We start from the raw sequence: 21504 nt of genomic DNA on the forward strand, positions 1-21504 counted from the left end.
AGCAAAACCCTGAGCAAGTATTAATAAAATCTAGTATTATATCACTGCCATAATCTGCATTTATTTTACAGTGTGAACGTGAAATAGTCTGTGGTTAATTCCGCTGTGGTGACCCCTGATAAACAAGCCAAAGAAAAACAAATGAATAATTGTTACTATTTATTTTTATTTGGGTTGGCGGTGTGAAGATCTTTTAAATTGTAACTATGTACACTAAGAAAATCACCTGTTCACAACACATTTTTGTCCGTTTTAGTTAGAACTGGTTTCAGGCTTTCCCCAGGAAAGTAACATAAGTTAACTCATAGCACCATCTGTTGTCTTGGTGTAAGAAAATCAGTCCAAATGCATTTGTGAGAAATCTGCAAGTATGCAGCTATATGAACTAGATTTGGTGTTTATGCAAGGGTTGCATGCAGTTGCATGCATATAAATATTTATTTGTGAAATATGATTTATATTTGTTAAACTCAACATGTTTATTTGTTAACTAACAACGCTGGGTTTTTGTTTGCAAAATACTGCATTTGCTTGTGAAATATTGGTAAAAAAAAATTTTCCATAGGAATCACACATTGAACTAAGCTGCGCTTTTCATAGCACTTAAGGGAATATTTAAAATATGTTTACTTATTAAAAGTGTTATAGCACACAATTTATATAATCATAAAATATCACCTCTAGGTAAGGCTGTTGATTTGAAATGTAAAGATCGAATAACTGATAGTATGTTTGGTAGGAGCAATTACCCGGTGCTTTCTGGCTCCTGAGCTGTGAGGGAGAGTCATAGATTTCTAATATCCAGTCTCCAGCCGCTTTCTCACCCCAGCAGTGGGTTGTCATGAATTCCCAGTTTTTAAAGCCTTCCATTGAGTGATCAAACAGCCTGCAAAAACAATAAACAGACGTGGCTGACTTGTCAGCTTCTTATTCGCCAAACTGTCTTTTCCACTTGTTTGGCTATTAACTCCTCCCCTCTCAGTACTATTGGCTGTATTTTTTAAAGAACAGTCAGATCAAATTAAAATGTAGTGAACAGTAGTTTTAACTGAACATAAAAATATTTAGTTCTGTAAAAAAATATTGTGTGTTTTTCAATTTTGTATTGTATTCAAGCCACTCAGCATCATTTTAAAGGTATGCATACATCAACACAACATTGAATACGTTTACATAGACACCAATAATCAGATTTCAATGTGATAAAGACAATACTCCGATTAAAAGTCTAGCATGTAAATAGCAATTTTTGATTAATGTAATCCGACTAAAACCATAATCATGACATCTGGAGTATGCATAACCAAGACGTGGAGTATGTTTATTTTGTGGATTGCGTGGTGACACAACGATGTTAATCGAATTATGTGCTATAACATGCAAAATGGGATCATGAAAGGAACATTCAAAAAGCAACTCATGTAAACACCAATAATCATTAAGTCAAACAATTCAAATAAGGCAATTTCTGCCGTCCATGTAAACAGTCATTGTTTGCAAAGATGTAGCCTAATGTTTTTTTTATTTCAGCCTAGGTTATGTCAAAAGTTGTCCATTGTAGTAAAAGATTACTGATGTATATTACGACATATTGTATCATAACATTTTTATTTCAAAGGTTCTTCATAAATGAGGCCGGAAAAAGCCACATTACAACATTCTCTGATGTTTTGATATGGAAAATTACCCACAAAACAGGCCTCATATTTCTAACTGTATGAGCTGACTATTGGGTCTGTCAAAAATGTATTAAAAATAATAAGTCATAATTTTAATAACATTAATAATCATTGTGCTTAATGTTCTAAAAAAGGAACACAAAGGGCTAGATTAAAGTATTCTCTAACAAGATCCTGCTTTATATCATCTTATGATGTCTTGTTATGGAAATAAGCCCCACAGATCATGACAATTATTAACCAATCAAGGGGTGTCATAGTTTTATTATTTCAAAAGTTCTCAATGTAAGCATGATGAGATCTAGATAAATTCCTTTTCTAACAAAAATCTGCATTACAACAATTTCTGATGCTGTTTTATGCTCTGACCAACAAAACGTGTCAATCATTGGTAACTGTATGTGCTCACTAATGGCCACGTCATAACTTTATTTCAAAAGCTCTTGAAATAAAAGCACATTGAGGTTTAGATAAATTCATTCATAAATTCATGAAATTTCAAGCATTACAACATTTTCTGATGCTGTGTAATGGAAATATAACCCACAAAACATACCCATTATTCTAATAATTATAATAATAATAATAATAATAATAATAATAATAATACATTTTACTCAAAGACGCCTTTCTGGCAACTCATGGACATCGTAAAATGAAACAAGAGCAATTTAACGACAAGAGAAATAATATAAAAGTATACACAACAATAGTTCAGATAAAATTAAGTGTAAAAGCCACCTTAAATTAGTGAGTTTTGAGTCTTGTTTTGAATAATGTAAGGGGGTTAATGTTTCTGATGGCAGGTGGTAGTGAGTTCCAAAGCCGGGGGGCAGAGCGTCTGAATGCTCTACTGTCCATGGACGATAGACGAGCAGAGGGGACAGACAAGTGGAGGGAGGGAGATCTCAGAGTGCGAAAGGGAGCAACAAGATGACTAAGGGCAGACAAATATCGAGAATGAATGTTAACAACAAAATTTTAAAATTAATTTGAAAGTGAACAGGTAACCAGTGAAGCTGCTGCAGGACAGAAGGGGGGGGGGTATGTTGAGAAGAAGGGGCTCTGGTGATGATACAGGCAGCTGAGTTTTGGACCAACTGAAGCTTACGGAGGGATTTATGAGTGAGACCAATGAAAAGGCAGCTGCCGTAATTTAAAAGAGATGTGACAAGGCTATGAACAAGAACAGCAGTTGCGTGAGGGGTAAGAGAAGGGCGGAGTCGGTTAATATTACATTGGTGGAAGTAAGCAGACTGGGTGATGTTATTATCATGAGAATCAAAAGATAGGGTGCTATCAAGGATGACACGCAGACTCTTGACCTGCTTAAAGGGATAAATGCAACAGTCATCAATAGAAATGGAAAAGCTGTCAGTTTTGGAGAGTGTTGATTTGGTACCAACAAGCAAAACCCAAGTTTTTGCACTATTTAACTTAAAGTTAAGAGAGAGCCACGATTTGATTTCTGCTAAGCAGACTGTAAGGGACAAAGGTGGAAAATCAGAAGAGGGTTTTGCAGAGGAATAGAGCTGGGTGCCATCTGCGTAGCAGTGGAACTGTATGTTTTATTTACAGAGAATATTACCAGAGGGAAGAAGTTAGATGATGAAAGAGCAGGGGCCCCAGGACTGAGCCCTGGGGTACATCCGAAGAAACTGTACAATGCTGGGAAGTGAATGATTTGAGTTGAATAAACTGAGTACGGTCAGAAAGATAAGATTTGAACCAGTCAAGGATATTAGTAATGCCAAGAGAAGATAGTTAAGATTGTTAAGATTGTTATGGGTCTCGTGACAAATAGTGTCAAAGGCCGCACTCAGGTCGAGGAAAATGAGAATGAACATTAGTGTAGAATCAGCTGCCATAAAAAGTTAATTGGTGATTTTTATAAAGGCAGTTTCTGTGCTGTGGAGTGAGCAGTTTGTTCTGAGATAAATGAGTTTGAAGTTGTTTTGCAACAATTGTTTCAAGGATTTTGGATATATATGGTAGATTAGAAGTAGGTCGTAAGTTATCTGTTAACTGCAGTTAACTGCAGGAAATGAGCATGAGGTGCGAGACCAAAAGTTACTCAAAAGTTACAACAGGGTCAGATCACAAAGATGATATGCTGCTGCATTAGCATCCTCTACTCCATATACAGCTCAGACTCAAGTACAGTTTCAGAACAGATATAAAGCACTGAGTAATAAGGGTGCAGTCAGACAGATCACATGATTCAGCAGCTAATTCTGCAAGGAACAGGAGGTTAGAGCCAAGCAAACATCGGTATACTGCGCAGCTGACAAAAGAACACTGACTCTTGGAAATTTAATAATAAGGAACTTTAGGAGCAGAGCTGCAATAAACCCCCCCACCCCCACCCCCCGTTGCAACAGTTTTCGAAGTAAACAGAACTTGACAACATTTTAAAGGAGCACAAGACTGCAAAATTGATTATCATCAGAACTCCTCAAGAGTGATTTTTTGTGAACTCCTGGAAACAGTCAGTATACTTCAAATTCATGTTTTCAAGGCTTCTTGGTCTAAAGGCATGTGATTTTAAGGCAATTTTTGAAAAATCTTGGAAGATTTTTCAAGGTTAAATGCTAATAATTTGAGTTTGAATGCTATTTCACATTTGTTGCCGTACTACTACAAGGAGCATCAGATAGTTCACCTCAAACCTTGAAAATAAAATAAACAGATAATAAACAGAGCTGTGACTCAAAACCAACACACATCAGTGATTCAGCATCTACATTTGATAATATTAAAGAGGTTTATGTATTAACTAGATTATAAACCTTACCATTTTGTGAGTGAGTGCATATTCTATGCTTCTGAATGGCTGTATTTAAATATCTGTCGTATTTTGTCTGGTGCAAACAGCCAAACTGTTTATTACTGCAAATATCATCCCATAGCATGTTGTGAGGACATGGGATTACAATGTAACCTACTCACCTAATGTTTACGTTTGTAATATTTATTATAACTTGCTAATTAATAACCTCATGTGGAACTCACATGGTATTTTTGATATAGCCTGGGCTATATATAGAACTTTTGGGCTTTATTTAGTGCTTTTGATATAGTCTGGGCTAAAATGGTAAAACATCAGAGTAAGTCTCTGCAAACAATGTTGTTCATATATGCATACCTTTAAAATGACGTTGAGTGGCTTGAACACAACATCAAACTGAAACACACACAATAGTCTTTTACAGAACTGTATATTTAAATGTTTGATTAAAACTGCTGTCCATGCATTTCATTTTGGTCCGAACTGTTCCTTTAAAACATACAGCCAATAGTAATTAGAGGGGAGGGATTAACAACCAAACACACACAAATGTGGAGTGGATTGATCTGCAAACAAGAAGTTGGAGTCAGCCTTGTAATAAACAGGCTATTATCACAGCGCAAATGGCAATCACTGGACAAAAATATATAAAAATATCTTTAGCATAACCAATGGAACACTGAGAAATTTTCAACTACAATGTACTCACAAAAGAACTGCAATATGCAGTAATTCTTAAAATAGTGAATAGTCTGTATAATGTACCTGTTAGCAAGCAGCTGTGACTTTGTCCCTGATGGCGAGGTTAGGTTGATGGACAGGTCTCCTCGTCGTGGGTGTGTAATTGTTATACGTACAACAACATGCTCCAGATAAATAACATGATGATTTGCATTATCAGTGCAGCCTGTTGCCTTGTACACGGAACGAACAACATGCTCTGGGCGGATGGTTCTACAGGATGAAAAATGTCTTGTTTGAGAATTTACTACTTAACAATTACAATTACTATTAACAATTACTTTTATATCTGATCATCTCCTGCATGTTAAACAACTATTGCATTATGGGTACCTGATTTGTTTATCTGCATTTTCCACACAAATGTGCTGTAGTGGAACCTGTTTCCAGTGCTCTGCCTCCTTCACCATAGCTTCTGCATCCATCAGCCCAAAGCCATACAGGTGACTGACTGCAAGAAAATGTATAACTTAACTAGTCAACAAAAAATAATAAGTGCACAGACTTAGAATTGCTATAAAACTAATTTGACCTTAAATTACAATTGAATTGTATTGAATTGGATTAATTCAATTGAACTTATTTGGGCACATGATGTTATTCAAAAGTATCACTTCCCATCAGTTGACTACAACAACTTAAAAGGCTCTTACCATTATAACCAGCTGCATTTGTTTTCCAGTCAGGAGCGCTGAGATGGCCAGCACGGGATGTCTTCACTACAATGTGTTGCACATCTCGCCATGTCAGGAAAGGACTGCAACAAAGTCAAAATAAGATAATTAATGGACTTGTGCAACTATATGACAAACACATGATTAAATATCTCCAAACTAGATTTTAAAAATATCTATTTTTCAACACACACTCTTATGATCCAAACAATTATGCTGGCTTCAGCTATTTGCTGCTTGCTTCTGGTTGAAGAATTCACTCTAAAAATTAACAGAAGACACAAACCACAAAGTATTTTCCTTGTACATATGAATTTAGGGACTGACATTCTACTGAGAGATATTCTACCACTGACATCAGAAGAATTCAGTACAACACGGAGTTACTGAGCAGCAGCCCTTTTAGCATGTATAATAATACTAACAAAAAAACATGATCACCATGCATCAAATTTATTTTTTGAAAGTTAAAATATTAATGTATCTAAATAATTTAACTAAAAGTAAATTTTTACTCCATATGTTTTGGTTGCAATACCTGCTCTACTGACATGAAACAAATAATTGCTGCATTCATGATGGAAAGACTGTTTTTTTAAGTGGAAAGACACCACAATGATGAGTGGTAAACTTTTCAGAATTTCAGAATTGGGGTGTCATAACATTAAAGAGCCCATATTATCAGTTGTGTAACACAGCTCTAAGTGAAGTGAAATATCCAGCTAAGGCTTAAATCTGTAAGTGTACAGTGTTTAAAACTATTGATTCATCTATAAAAGAGTAGACTCATAGTGCTTCAAACGAGTCGTCTTGATAACAAGTCATTAGGTGTTTCGTGATGACGCGGCTACGAAACACAAGTAGTTGCGCCGCGCAAACCCGGGAGATTTGAAACCTGCGGCCCCGCCCACTAACAGAAAAAAAAGTCTCACTCACACACACACACACACAGACACAGAGACAGACACCGGTCGAATGAAGTCACGCTGTGCAGATGGATATTATTGACAGTCTAATCAAAGATGAAACCTCGACAATATAGCCCAGCCTTGAGCAGATCGAGTGCTTCTGGAAACTACATGCTTACAAAGAAGACTTCATCGGTTTGTTAAAGGAAGGATCAGTAAAGACTGTCAGAACATGGATCAGTGCATCATGGATCAGTTTCTTCCCCCATTTCACCAGTGTAAGTACGTGCGATTAAAATTGTTGCCTCGTTTACTCTAGCTTGCAAATTATGTATTTAGTTGTGTTTTGTTACTTGTAACCGCGTGTACTGTATCAGGTTAACTCTATATATTCTCATATCGCGTGTAAAGCCACGTTGAAAATGCGACGCGTGCCGCTTTGTTTACGGATCGTCAGCTTTTCCTACACACATGCAACGGTCAAGTTTTAAAATAGTTCGCGGATACTGAGCGCCGTGCCCTCTCTATTCTGCCGCCCTAGGTCTCCTCTATGGACGCGCCGGCCCTGTGTGTGTGCGTGTGTGTGTGTGTGTGTGTGTGTGTGTGTGTGTGTGTGTGTGTGTGAAAAGAGCAAGTAGACTGTGACGGGTTAGGAGATCTCCTCGCCAGTTCCTGGACTTTTTGCTCAATAAAATAGTTAGTCGTCAGTATTTTCTAGTCTATCGTCTGTATTTACATTCACCCACTGGCAGCCAAAATCCACTATGAAGCGTGTATGCACTGTGACTACTTTTATATTGTTGATTAGCAGCTGGGCATTTCACTCTGTCTCGCGCTGAAGGCTGTCAGTTTCGACCAATCACAACAGGCTGTCATTGGTCCAATCAGCGCAGATTAGCTTCGTGCTGAGGAGGGGTTTGGGAACAAATAAATCGCTGAACGATTTATATGGGAGTCGCTGGAATAATTAGGTAAAAATAAATGCAGATTATAAGACCATGAAAGTGTTGTTTGTCCTTGCATGCATATTAGACTGTTGTTGGAGACCCTTACAACCTAAATATGACCCTATTTCATGTATAATAGGGGCTCTTTAAATTGTCCTGGGTTATTTTTTGTTTGCCTACATTTTCTTGCAGCACTAAGGTAAAGTACTACGGTAAGGTAAAGTACTACTAAGGTAAAGTACTACTAAAGTAAATGCACATGACCATCTATGCTTATAATTATTCCAATCGGTATTCCCTATGACACATGGGATGTGACAAGATCTTGTGGCATAGTCTTGCTGATAACCTTTTAGGCAGTGTGCCAACATTTATCCCTTTTTTAAATAAGTCACTTCAAGTGCTGGTTCAGAGACTGAGGCTAGTCTAGTTGTAGTCAGCTAAATTTCATAAAATTGTAGTAAATTAAATCTACTATAGATTTAGTTGACTAAAATATATTTGGTTTATTTTAGGTCTAATTTAATTATAATATTGTATCCATTCATTTAAACAAACTATTCTAACTTAAAATATAGCTTTTTTAATAATTTATAATTCCTTTACAATTCATATAACGAGCATATACAGCATCATTAAAGTTCTTACTGTACTGTACACTTGATATTTACATTAAAAACTTCAGAGTAATGATGATGTTTTGAAAGCATAGGTGTAGTTTTGAAACATTGCAAAAATATTAATAAAAATATATATATATTTTTAAATTCTGGCTATACAAAATATAACCTTTTAAATTAAATTTTTTTCAGATTAACATTGTTAATCCAATAACATTAAACATTTGCACATTCACCAATAGAGATGTTACTTCTTAATGAATAAACTCAAGTCAAAATTATTTTGTAAATCAGTTTTTAATGTAAATCTTATTTAGTCTTTTTTTGCACACTGGAGGAATGCCGGCTTAATACCGGATTTCCACTATAACTCAAATTTAAGGTTGAAGGCATTTTTAAGATCTGATTAAATTAAAATAATACTCTGCATAGGGTGTGTAATATTGACAAAAATCATATATCAATATTTTTTGTACATTTTGTTATTTGTCTGTTTATAATTTTTTAAAATTAAATTACAAGAGAGGCCAAGTAGGCCTAGCTAATAAACAAAATATGGAAGTGGCTGCCTCAATTTTCTAAGCAGGAAAAACTAATACCATCATATGGAATGATACATATCAAATCCCATGAACATAGGGAATGGCAAACTTTAATTGATGAATTTAAGAAGCATTTAACCATTTCTTCTTTTTCTTTTTTCCTTGGAAGAGATGTAGCCTAATACTAGGCTACTAGTCTTCATAAATTACCTGTCACACGAACAAGCATATCCACAAAAATAATTAGTCATATCAACTTTTAAAAATGTAATTAAATACTTTTACACACTTTTTAAGATCTCACAGAAACCCTTTAAACACAAGCACTAGATCAGTTCTGGACGTGCCAAACACATCCAATGGAAATCTAGTAATCTGATAATTAGTTTTTTGTTTTTTTTTGTTCTGTTTAGTACAACCTTTAAAATAACACCACAAACAAATTTTATTTCGAATTTAATTCAAGCACTTTTAAAGACCTATGTTTGTTTTCAAATACTTTGCAAGCCTTAAATTCGCGTGTCTGAAATTCAAAAACATTTAAGGAGCGTGGGAACCCTGCAGACAGCCCGTGTAATTCTAGCACGGGTTTGATCAGGTTAGAGCTAAACTGTAGCTGCAGCTACTTGTAGAACAAAAAGTACACCGTTGCTTCACTGTACAATGAATCACATTAGTAAACAACTCTTTGGCAAATTTAATGGCATGATCATATGAATTTACAACTTACTGATTCAAATTGACAGCAACAAATATTATTTATTCTTCAATAAGTCAATAATTTAATAACTTAATCTAATGTCAGTTCTCTACAGGTCATCTAGAGGCTATACAATTTCAGTTGATAAATAAAATAATATGAAAAGTTTGTTTACTTTTGTATGCATTTCAAGATGATTCCCTGGCTTGGAGATGCGCTTTAGATTATTAGTATTTTTTTTATCAGAAATTTCCTCTCCACAATTTACACATTATTTTTTTCCTGATATCAAATGTGAAATTAATTTGATATGATATCAAATAACCAAATTATTTTCTTTACTTTTTCCTCTTTGTCTGTTGCTATTTCATAGTTTTAGCAGACAAACACCACTATGGTGAACCAGTTACTTTTCAAGCGCAGCTTACGCATCACACACCAAGACTGAGTGTGAATAATTCTGATTGCAAATTTTCCAACAAATGTCCACTCACATCTTACTAAATCTCACTAAATCACACAATTATCTCACTAAACAAAAATTACACTATGATTGTATTTTAGTTGTCATCATCATCAATCATCATCACATCATTTTTATTGGTAATAGTTGGTGGAAATTTGTTCGCCACAATTTAAATTTTTTTTTTGTCAACAAAATAGAAATAACAAATAGAAACTGTTTTGAGCATCATATTTGAAATTGCAGTGGACCATAATTCTCATTATATCTCATAATAACTCATTATTGATTCTAATCTCTGTTAAAATTCCATCAGTTATTCTCCCTTGTATTCTCCTTCTATACAATTTATGGTATTTTACATGAAGAACAGGTTATTATTGCTTGTAATCTCCAGAAAAGGTGTATTAGAGTTAATTCAGGCATCCCAAATTTAGGTCCCAGACCTCAGCTCCTGGTTTTCAGTCTTCTTGTCTTGTTTTGTGGGATATGTCTTGTCACCCCTTATGTAAAATGGTTAGCTAATACACAAGTAATTAATGCACAATTGCAGCAAAAACAAAGCAATTTTTATTTCAGAGGGTAAAAAAGAGGATAAAAAATACTGTATGGTATGATCCTTTTGTGATTTGTGTTTAAGACACAAATTCTATAGATGTGGCATAAATAGATGATCAGCCATTTCTGACAGAGCTGAAAAATACAGTAGAGTTTGGTGAGAGATTTAGCGCCTTACTTGGCTTCCAGAGCAAGAGCAATGATCCCTGCTGCCATCGGAGCTGATGCAGATGTTCCAGTGTGACTGTCTGTGCAACGCTGTCTCAAATCTGTAGTGATCTACCAAAAAGAGAAATATGCTTGTTGAATTAGGAGCACATGTAATGTACCGTAAATGATACAACTGACATTAAATAGTAGTACTAAATAGATGTTTCCTTTTTAAATAAGCTGAGCTGTCTTTATGGCAAGTTTGTGAAATAAAGCTTAGTTCTACCTTTGTTGTACTGATTTAATGAATTTTCAAATTTTAGTTGGATATGGATCCATATGTTTATTAGGGTCCAAGCACCGGTAGAGTGAGGATCCTATTGGAATTTATATGTTTATCAGCGTATGAGCACTATTGTTGAAAGGAGCTTTTTGAAATTGCTGTTTGTTATTATCAAGGCCCAAGCACTGGTGGTTCGAAGACCATATTGGAATTGCTCCATTTATAATTAGGGTCTGACCAGTGCAAGGACCTTCTTCCACAGTAAATTGCATTGTTAAGTGTTAAATGTGCTTGGACACTCCACTTTTGGGGTTTGCATTAGTTGTCATCAAAATCCTCAACATTAAAAGAAATCAACACTTGAAATATTTCAGTCTGTGTGGAATGAATGTATACCGTCCTTGGGCTTGACTGTCCACATACATGGACAGCACATTTTAGCTCTTAAGTGGCTATTTAAAATACTTTGAATGTTTTATATTTTGTTACAGACATACAGCGTCAACTGTTTTGCAGCATATGAAAAACACTATTTTTAACTTTCCAAAACGGGAAAAAAAATACTCTCTGATAGTCAAAGTAATTAAAAAAAAAATCTATGTTAAATATAAATAACTCTTTTTGAAAACAAATGTTGTCTCGCGTAGTAATAAATATGAAAAGAAAGCAATGCAGAATTCTCTGTTTGAACTGATTAGTGCATATTGCTCATTTCATATACATGCTTATCAGTGTAACTTATCAGATTCCAATGTTAAGTCAGAACTCTACTTCAACTCACAGTGAGCAAAAAATTACTTCTGTAAGAGTAAGAGTTTTAGGTATCTAGATAAAGTTTGGATGTGACTAGCCCAGCATGCCCTGCACAATGTTTGGCTCTGGTTGTTGCATCCTCCCACCATATGTCTGTTCCAACATCAAACATATTTAGCCCCCTCACTGATGCACCCACTGAGTAACCTGATGAAAGTGCCCTAATAACTGGTGACTCTATAGTATGGTACATTCAAACAGAGACACCAGCCACCATAGTCAAATGTCTGCAGGGAGCCAGGGTGCCTGACATCATGTCAAAATTAAAAATGCTGGCTGAATCTAAACATAAGTTCAGTAAGATCGTTATCCATGTTGGCACTAATGACGTTTGGCTACTTCAGAAAGAGATCACTAAAAGTAATTTTATAGGTGTGTGATCTTGCAAAGACAATGTTAGACACTGCAATATGCTCTGGCCCCCTGTCGGCTAATCATGGTGATGAGTTTCACAGCCGACTCTCATCACTCAATGGCTGGATGTCTAGTGGTGCCCAATGATTAACAGGTTTTGTAGACAATTGGCCAATTGGTCTGTGGTAAATCTGACCTGCTGAAGAGAGATGGTCTTTGTCCCACCCAGGCTGGGGCAGCTCTACTCTCTAGTAATCTCTCTAGTAAAAGCTTATAGTCTTAGTGCTAGCACTGGGGCACAGGTCATGGAGCAGACAATCTAAACAGACTGTCTGCTAGCTTTCACAGTTGACCAAACTCAGATAAACTGCAAAACAAAGAGCCACCTAGATTTTATAACATAGTGACTATGTCTGTTCCCAGAATCTCTAAATATAACAATATGTACCAATCTAATTGATGCTAATCAAATAAAAAATGAAGGTAATCAAAATATAAAACTAAGATTACCCAACATTAAATCACTCTCTCTCTCTCTAAAACTCTTTTTGTTAATGATTTGATAATTAATCTAAAGCTAGACGCACTCTGTTAAAAAAAAAGCAACCAGGCTAAAACCAGACAATTACATGACCGTAAATGAGTCTTCACCTGAAGGATATCATTATAAACACGTGCCTCGTCTTAAAGGGAAAGGAGGAGTTATTGGCATAATATATAGTAATATTTTTGTGTCATTGCTCTGGCTTCAAATATATTTTATTTGAAGTAATAGTGTAGTATATTTTACCGTGCAATATAAACAAATGTATGCTGGAAACTGTATTTAGACCTCCAGGGCACAACACTAACTTTACAAAATAATTTGATGATTTCTTATCTGAAGTAATTTTAGCCACAGACAAAGTTTAAATGATTATAATTAAGATTTTAAAACTCATATAGATAATAAAAAAGATGCTTTAAGTCTGGCCTTTCTGGACATACTATTCTCTGTTGGAGTGAAACAGCATATCTCAGAACCTACTCATCGGCATAATCATACCTTAGATCTAATATTATCACATGGTATTGATATTGATAATGTTGGAGTTGTGATGGCATGTCAGATCACTATTTAATCTTTCAAACTTTATTGATTTTCAGACTTTTTGATGCAGACTAACTTTTTATGCACACTGTTTTACTTAGTAAACAGTCCCCTGCCAAAATTCTTCACGGGTGAGATGGAGAATATGAACGCACATGACAGAGGAAAAATAAGATGCTCAAGACATAATCTTTAAAATAATGATTTATATTAAAAATGTAGCAAATTTTTGATAGAGGTTTCTGATAAAACAATTACAGTGGAGCATTAATTGAATCCTTATATACTATGGAGCAAAGCAAATCACCAGTTGTGTTCATTCATTTATTCATTTTCCTTGGCTTAGTCCATTTATTCAGCAGGCGTCACCAAAGCGGAATGAACCACCAACTTATCCAGCACTTGTTTTACACAGCACATGTTTTACCCTTTCAGCTGCAATATTGTACTGGGAAACACCCATACACTCTCACATTCACACAAATACACTACGGCCAATTTAGTTTATTCAATTCACCTATCGTCACATCCCCGACTCGTTCCTGCTGCTCAAATCATTACTCTCCCTCACCATCTCATTCCTGCAGCTCCAATCATCACTCTTCCTCTCCCTCTCCAGCCACCTCTCACCACACCCGTGCACAATCACCGGAATACTAATTATACACACCTGCACCAGCAATCACAAGTCCCTATGAAGACTCACCTTTTCCAGTTATACAACAGCTGAAATCGAAGTGAGATGGTTCACCTCACCTTCTCCCTTTCTCGCCTTCTTCCGTGGATATTTCCCTTCTACCGTGGACGTTTCTCCTGTGGATGCAGAAGCTGTGATTAAGGGAAGTGACTTTATACTCAGATGGTTGAATGAAGATCCTCATTTACATTGTGAACTGGTTATAAGGCTGCTCTCCATCCAAGAATATCACTTACCTGCTTCTCCTGTTGAACTATCCACATTGTTTTGAATAAATTGTTGAAAAGAGATAACCATCCTTGTCTTCATTGTGTGACCGTGACAGGGTTCCAGCCCAGAAGACAAACACACGGAGCTATGGAAGCTAATGCAGCGCTAACCGGAAGCTCATCGGACCCATTCGCTGGAATGGTGCATTCTATGCATCATACGCTGCCTTCCACTCTCATGAGCGCCGCTACCACCCCGGTGGTCATAACCAGTATGCCCTTGGCTCACCCCATGAGCTACTTAAGCGATCCTGATACCTGCAATGGCTTTTTTCTGCAATGTGAACTCTACATAGAGGCTAATGCTAACTAGTTTCCCAATGAGATTTCCAAAGTTGCTTTCATAATCTCCCTTACAGGACGAGCGATGGCATTCAGCGTACCAGAGAAGTCATCATCCAGTCCCTACATCATCATCGAGAAAGATCAATCCTACTCATTCTCCCACAAGGTAATGTAGATGTCATCCAGGGCTGACCGTGGCTTGCCGAACATCAGCCTGACATTAACTGGAGCACTGGAGACGTCAAAGGATGGAGCTCCGCATGCACCACCAATGGTTACATTGTTCCCCCTGCTGTTCACACTCCACAATCGCACCACCCTTTCTGTTCACTCCACTTCAAAGGAAAACTCACCTCCCTCTTCAAACGCTTTTATCTTGCCCATCTACACCCCTTATCTCAACGATTTCATAAAGGAACGAGCCACACAGTTACCCCACATCGGTCCTGGGACTGTAGTATTGACCTGCTGCCTAATGCCAAAATACCGCATGGAAGGATTTATCCCTTATCTCATCCTGAGCACGAGGCAATGGAGAATTACATCTACGAGGCTCTCAGTCAAGGGTTCATCAGACCATCCACCTTCCAAGCCGCATCCAGCTTCTTCTTCGTTGCCAAGAAGGATGGAGGACTAAGGCCTTGTATAGATTACAGGGTCCTGAATGCAGCCACAGACAAATTCGCCTAACCTTTGCCTCTGGTTCCGGCTGCTTTGGAGGAGCTCCGCGAAGCCCACATCTTCACCAAGCTTGAGCTCCGAAGCACGAACAACCTTATCTGTATCCAGGAGGGGGATGAAGGAAAACAGCTTTCATCACTCCGTCCGAAACACTATGAGTACCAGGTGATGCCTTATGGCCTCGCTAACAGTCCTTCCATATCACAAAGTTTTATGAATAAGATTTTCAGAGACTTCCTCCATCATTTTACTATAGTTTACATAGATGATATCCTAATTTATTCCCGTAATCTGACAGACCATCAATCTCATGTTCAAAAAGTCTCAGAGAAAATCATCTCTATCAGAAAGCTGAAAAATGTGATCTCCACTGAGAGGGTCAGCATGGAAAAAGACAAAGTGGACGCCGTCTCCCAGCTGAACGAACCTAAAACTCTGAAAGAGTTGCAGAGGTTTCTGGGATTTGGCAACTTTTTTTTCTAAAAGGTGGGTGGTGTTTGCTCACCTACTATTGCAGTGGTTTGGTGAACCCCAAACCCTTCATCCCTGTGCGTACTATTCATGGAAGTTATCACCAGTGGAGCAGAATTATGGCATTGGGGACCGCAAGCTTTTAGCCATCAAACTGGCCTTAAGAAGAATGCCGTCACTGGCTTGAAGGAGCACAGTTCCCATTCACGGTCATAACAAAAACCTCCAGTATCTCCGCCAAACACCTGAACGCCAAGCTTGCTGGTCCCTATTCTTTGCCCGATTCCATTTCAACATAACCTACCAACCGGGTCATAAGAATATAAAGGCAGTTGCCCTTTCCCAGATGTACTCACCAGAACTTACTTCCAATACCCCCGAACCAGGCCTACCTTCAACCATCTTCCTCACTGTCATCTTGTGGCAGTCGGATGAAGAGATCTGAGCCACCACTGCCGAAGAACCAACACCCCCAGAACTCCCTCATGGTCGTTTGTACTTGCCTTCCAGATGCTGTATTTCACTCCTGGATAGTGTGCATACCTCCGTTGGCTTCTGACATCCCAGCTGCAGGTGAACCCTCTAACAGAGGTATTGGTGGCCCAATATAACCAAGGACGTCACCCAGCACGTCCAGGGTTGCTCGGTCTGTGCCATTACCACCACGCCTTGTCGTCTGCCCAAAGAAAAATTATAGCCACAGCCTATTCCCTGCCAACCCTGGACCCACTTAGGAGTGGACTTCGCCACCAACTTACCTACATCACAAGGGTATACCACCATTTTTGTTGATAATTTTTCTAAATCCTGCAAATTATTCCCTTTGAAAGGTCTCCCTACAGCTCTGGAAAGATATTGGCTCCCCGAAAGATATTGTATCAGATCAGGGTCCACAATTCATCACCAGGGTCTGGCAGGCATTCTTTCAACTTCAAGAAGAAATTCAAGAAGTTTCCTGCTATCTCCGGACGTACTGCTTGCAACATCAGAACACCTGGAGCCAGTATCTACCGTGGGCTGAGTATGCACAGAATTCCCTTCAACAATTTTCCACCAGTCAAACACCCTTTCAATGTGTTTTAGGATACCAACCTTCCCTGTTCCCATGGTCCAGCGAGAACTCTGAAGTGCCTGTGGTAGATCACTGGTTCAGAGAGAGCGAGAGGATGTGGGGCTCATGTCCACCTGCAGCAGGCAGTACGGAGGTATACCAATGCCGCCAATCGTCATTGTCTCCCCAATCCTACCTATCGGCAGGGTGACAAGGTATGGCTTTCCACCAGGGACATCTGCCTCCGTCTGCCATGTCACAAGCTGAGTCCCCGCTACATAGGACCATTTACCATGCACTCCCAGATCAACCCAGTCACCTTCCTTCTCAATCTCCCTCCTCAGTACTGTATTGATCCTTGTTTACATTGTGAACTGGTTACAAGACTGCACTCCATCCAAGAATATCACTTACCTTCTTCTCCTGTTGAACTATCCACATTGTTTTGAATAAATTGATGAAAAGAGATAACCATCCTTGTCTTCATTGTGTGACCATAACACCTATACCGCATGTCTTTGGACTGTAGGAGAAACCAGAGCACCCAGAGGAAACCTTTGCCAACACAGGGAGTGTGTCACCGATCCCACACAGAAATGCCAACTGACCCAGTCGGAACTCAATCCAGCGACCTTCTTGCTGTTAGGTGAGTACTAACCACCGTGTCACTTTTTTGCCTCAGTTGTGTTTATTGTTCATATATTTTTGTTGGAAAAAATTCTTTGGAACGAATCTCATTTGGTATAGATTATATCTTAATTGTAATTTTTTGTAGCTCAGTTATCTAAAAAATAAACAAGAAAAATGAATAACATTTGAAGATATGTTCGAAAGAAGGTCCGCTTGTATGCCTCACAAACTTGTTGTTAAATAAAATATTAATATAATAAAAATTACAGGGATATAACCACAGTTTCAGTGTAGCCTATATCAACCTATATCACCTATATATTTTCACTGTTAATGACAAAATCATTCATTACATCAGTTTCAGTTTTATTTGTTTAAATCAACTACTTTGACATTTAAAGGATACCAGTGAATTTACTGTCTGAGTGGTAATAGGAAGATTATTCCACCAGTGTGGAAGATTGACCAGAGGCTCCAAGAGGGGATGTAAACCTTCAGGAGCAGGTGGAGGTTAAAAGGTGCAGTGCCACTAATGGAGTGAGATACCACTAACCAATGCAGTAAGTGTCACATGTTGCAGCGCCCTCTTTTGGACACTTGAGGGCACTAGCTTGTTTTGTAGTTTAACTTCATTTCCTACAATCCTTTGCACTTCTGATTGTATTCTGTTTCAGCTGTTTCTTGTTTGTTAATTTAGCCCTGTCTTCATAAACCCTTTTGTCTTGTGTTTTAGTTGCCTTAGGATTTTGTTAGCCCCTCATGCCTGGTATGTTTGTTTGGTTATCTAGTTTTGTATTTGCTTATTCTTGGATTCTTGTTTGTTTGTTTTTTGTTAACATTCCTACCCTGTTTTTGTAGTCGCCTATTTTTGGGTTTTTTTGTTAGTTTTCTTGTCTGGTCTCAGTTCTAGATTTTTGTATCTTGTTTGTAGTTCCTGTGCAAGATTAGGAACCCTTTTGTTTTTGTCAAAATAAATTGCTGCACTTTGTGTTTTGTGTTTTGTGATTCTCCACCACGTGACAGTAAGATAAAGAGGGGTTACATGGTCTCTCTTGGGCTCATTGAAGATCAGAGGAGCTGCAACATTCTGGATCATCTGAGGCTTAAGGGTGCAGGATGAAAGTCCAGCTAGAAGTGCATCGCAGCAGTTAAGCCTTGAAATGACAAGAGCTTGGACTAAAAGTGTGCAGCATGATCTGTTAAGCAACATCTAATTTTTTGATGTTGAAGAGTGTAAACCTGCAAGATCGAGCTGTGTTAGCAATTTGCTCTTTGAAGGACAACAGATCATCCAGAATCATACCAAGATTCCTAACCAAACTACATGGAACAATGTTGGATAATCCCAGCTGGATTGAGAAGTCATGATGTATGTGGGTTTTCCAGGAAAGACAAGAAGTTCAGTTTTTACCAGGTTAAGCAGTAGGTAGAGATGATGTTCTTTCGTCCAAGCCAAGATATCTTCCAGGCAGTGTGAGATCCTTGCAGCTACTGTGGGGTCATCTGGATGAAATGAAAGTTCGAGCTGTGTGTCATCAGCGTACAATGAGAGAAACCATGTGATTGGATGATGGTTACTAGTGATGTGGTGTGAATAGAAAATAGTAGGGGACTTACAACAGATCCCTGAGGTACTCTAGTGGCCAGCTGGTAAGCTTTGGATACCTCTCCAGGAAACACTATATGATTTGCTGGTGAGGTAAGACTCCAACCAGCAAAGCAGGGTTCCAGTGCCCATTGAGGAGAGGGTGGGAAGTAGAATCTGGTGATTTACTGTATCAAAAGCAGCAGACAGGTTTAGTATAAGCAGAATGGATGATTTAGAAACTGCTTTGGCAATCTGCAGGGCTTTGGTGACTGAAAGTAGGGCAGTTTGAGTGGAATGTCCACATTCGAAATCTGATTAGGCTACATCCAGCAGGTTATTGTGAAATAGAAATGTGTAAATTTGGTTAAAAACAACTGTTTCCAGTTGTTTGACTATCTCCTTTTTGAGTGATGTTTCGTTTTTGAGCGGGGGGGGGGGGGGGGGGGGGGGGGTTATGCACCCGGGCCTGTATAAAACATAGTTAGGAATGTGCCAGTGCAAAGGATGAGCGAATATGAATACTTCTTCCTCAGTAAGGAGTGAGGAGGAGGAGAGTGAATTCTCAGCAGTGGGTATTGCTTGATGAAGAATTGGAATGGATGTGTTGGGAAACAAATTGATGATTTGAGTTGAAAGTGAGGCCAAAAGGCCACTTGTGTAAAAATTGAGGCCAAATCAAGAGCTGGGGGACAGAGCAGAGTATTGAACATCCTGAATAATTTGCGGGTGTCTGAAGTGTTGTTAATTTTATTAGTGTAGTAGAGTTCCTTGGGGCCAATCACTGGGTTTTTTCGGCCCACTTTTTCAGAAATCTTGAGGCAAAGCAGGTTATCTGGTGTTTTGGGGCAGAGTGAAAGGCAAAGGGCGGTGTTTGCCTGAGTCAGGTAAGGAGGGTGTGTAGCAGCATTACATTTGTGCACAAACGTAGAGTACACACAAAAAAGAAAAAAAAAAAATGGAGAACAGACTGTACTGCTTAATTGAAGATGCCAGGGCTCTGACATTCAGACTGAGGAGAAGGTTTAATGGCAGATTGAAAACAATGACAATACATTGCTGCTGAGTTTGCCAAGCTACAAATTCAACACAAAACAGTAAATGTCCAGGACAACTATAAAAAAAAATGTGGGCACAGTGTAAAGGCATTACAATCCACAGTGGTCGGAGCGGTTCTTACAAAAAAAGCGGTTCTTTACTGGTGTGATTTCAACAACTTTCTTCTTTCCTTTGAACTGGTAGGTTGTATGACATTTGATTTGGGGACATAAGGAGAATTTGTTTGTGCTGTACTGTGACCTGTTGGCCAGCCAACTGAAAGCCCTAGCTCACACAGTAGAAAAGTGGCTATTGTAGTTTGCCATTAATTTTTTTTGGCCTAAAACGCTTTTTGTCTTCAAAACAGTCACAGTCAATATGGTAACTTTCATAAATGCTTAAAAAACAAGTCAACTCAAGGCTAAAGATACAATTAAAATTCCCTTGCAATGTTCTTGGTAACTTACAATTTTGCGATCATAATTTTCTCCACTGCTGTAGGTGGTGGTAAGGGTCGAGGAACACTCTTCAAGATACCAGGGCTTCCGGCCACTCTCTGCGGTGCTGCTGATGGATATTGTGTAGATGCTGTTAGTGTAACCATCGCATGAACAGTGATCACGACTGCGGCCACCATTTCCAGATGCCCACACAAATATTGAGCCCCGTCCCTTCCTGCCCTGTGAAAAAAAGAGAGAAAGAGAGAGAGAGAAAGAGAGATAGTGAGAGAGAGAGAGAGAGAGAGAGAGAGAGAAAGAGAGAGAGAGAGAGAGAGAGAGAGAGAGAGATAGATGTGTTTAATGATTAATGACATTATTATTACTTATTTACGGACTCTGTTTACTGTTTACATAATAAATACTTACAGAAACAAGCTAGAAATAATAATTAGAAATAATATTCTACATAGATGCAGGAATCAAATTTCACCAAAAAACACATACACATACATTAGGGATGTGGACCTACTCTAAAATTATGGTTTGGTTCAATTATGATTATCATGTAGAAGTGGGAGGAAAAAAAATCTGGATGGATTCTAAAAAGTTCAAAATCGATTGTGTATTGAAACTAGATTGTGACAGTGTGGGTCTGTGTGGGCACAAGCTAGAAAAATATAAATAATAATCTTTTAGAGGCCCATGTATGTATGCTTCTGAATTCACCTAACTTGAACAAAGATGGACTAACTAAAACAAAGCACTTTTTTTCCAATAGCTTTTGAATTACTAAATAGCTAAAAGATGCAAAGAGGATGGCATTAACATGGCTCAGTGAGTACCTTGACCTGAAGAGAGTGTTCATTAAGTCGCAAGCTGCTTTTTAACCTCCTCATCGACCCAATGACTGTGCTATAGAGTTATTGCCAGGTATATCTCCACCTAAAGGCAAACTTTATTCACTCTCCACCACAGAAATCTATATTTCTGATTCTCTAACAGCTAAGATCATCTGTTCCTCTCCATCGCCAGCAGGGGTGAAATTTT

At 38.1% G+C, this 21504-nt stretch overlaps 1 protein-coding gene across 6 annotated transcripts in view; it reads right to left on the reverse strand.

Moving 5' to 3' along the window:
* pcsk5b (proprotein convertase subtilisin/kexin type 5b) overlaps positions 1-21504 on the reverse strand; it is a 215209-nt gene that overhangs the window by 126045 nt on the left and 67660 nt on the right. For all 6 annotated transcript variants that reach the window (XM_056463159.1, XM_056463164.1, XM_056463161.1 and 3 more), the window contains exons 8-13: positions 20485-20697; positions 10799-10899; positions 5862-5965; positions 5542-5659; positions 5233-5421; positions 750-886 (exon numbers count right to left, since the gene is read on the reverse strand). In XM_056463159.1, coding sequence (XP_056319134.1) covers positions 750-886; positions 5233-5421; positions 5542-5659; positions 5862-5965; positions 10799-10899; positions 20485-20697 — 862 coding nt within the window. The remainder of the gene's footprint in view (positions 1-749; positions 887-5232; positions 5422-5541; positions 5660-5861; positions 5966-10798; positions 10900-20484; positions 20698-21504) is intronic.

The sequence above is a fragment of the Danio aesculapii genome, chromosome 8 (genome assembly GCF_903798145.1).
Source record: "Danio aesculapii chromosome 8, fDanAes4.1, whole genome shotgun sequence".
Taxonomy (NCBI): domain Eukaryota; kingdom Metazoa; phylum Chordata; class Actinopteri; order Cypriniformes; family Danionidae; genus Danio; species Danio aesculapii.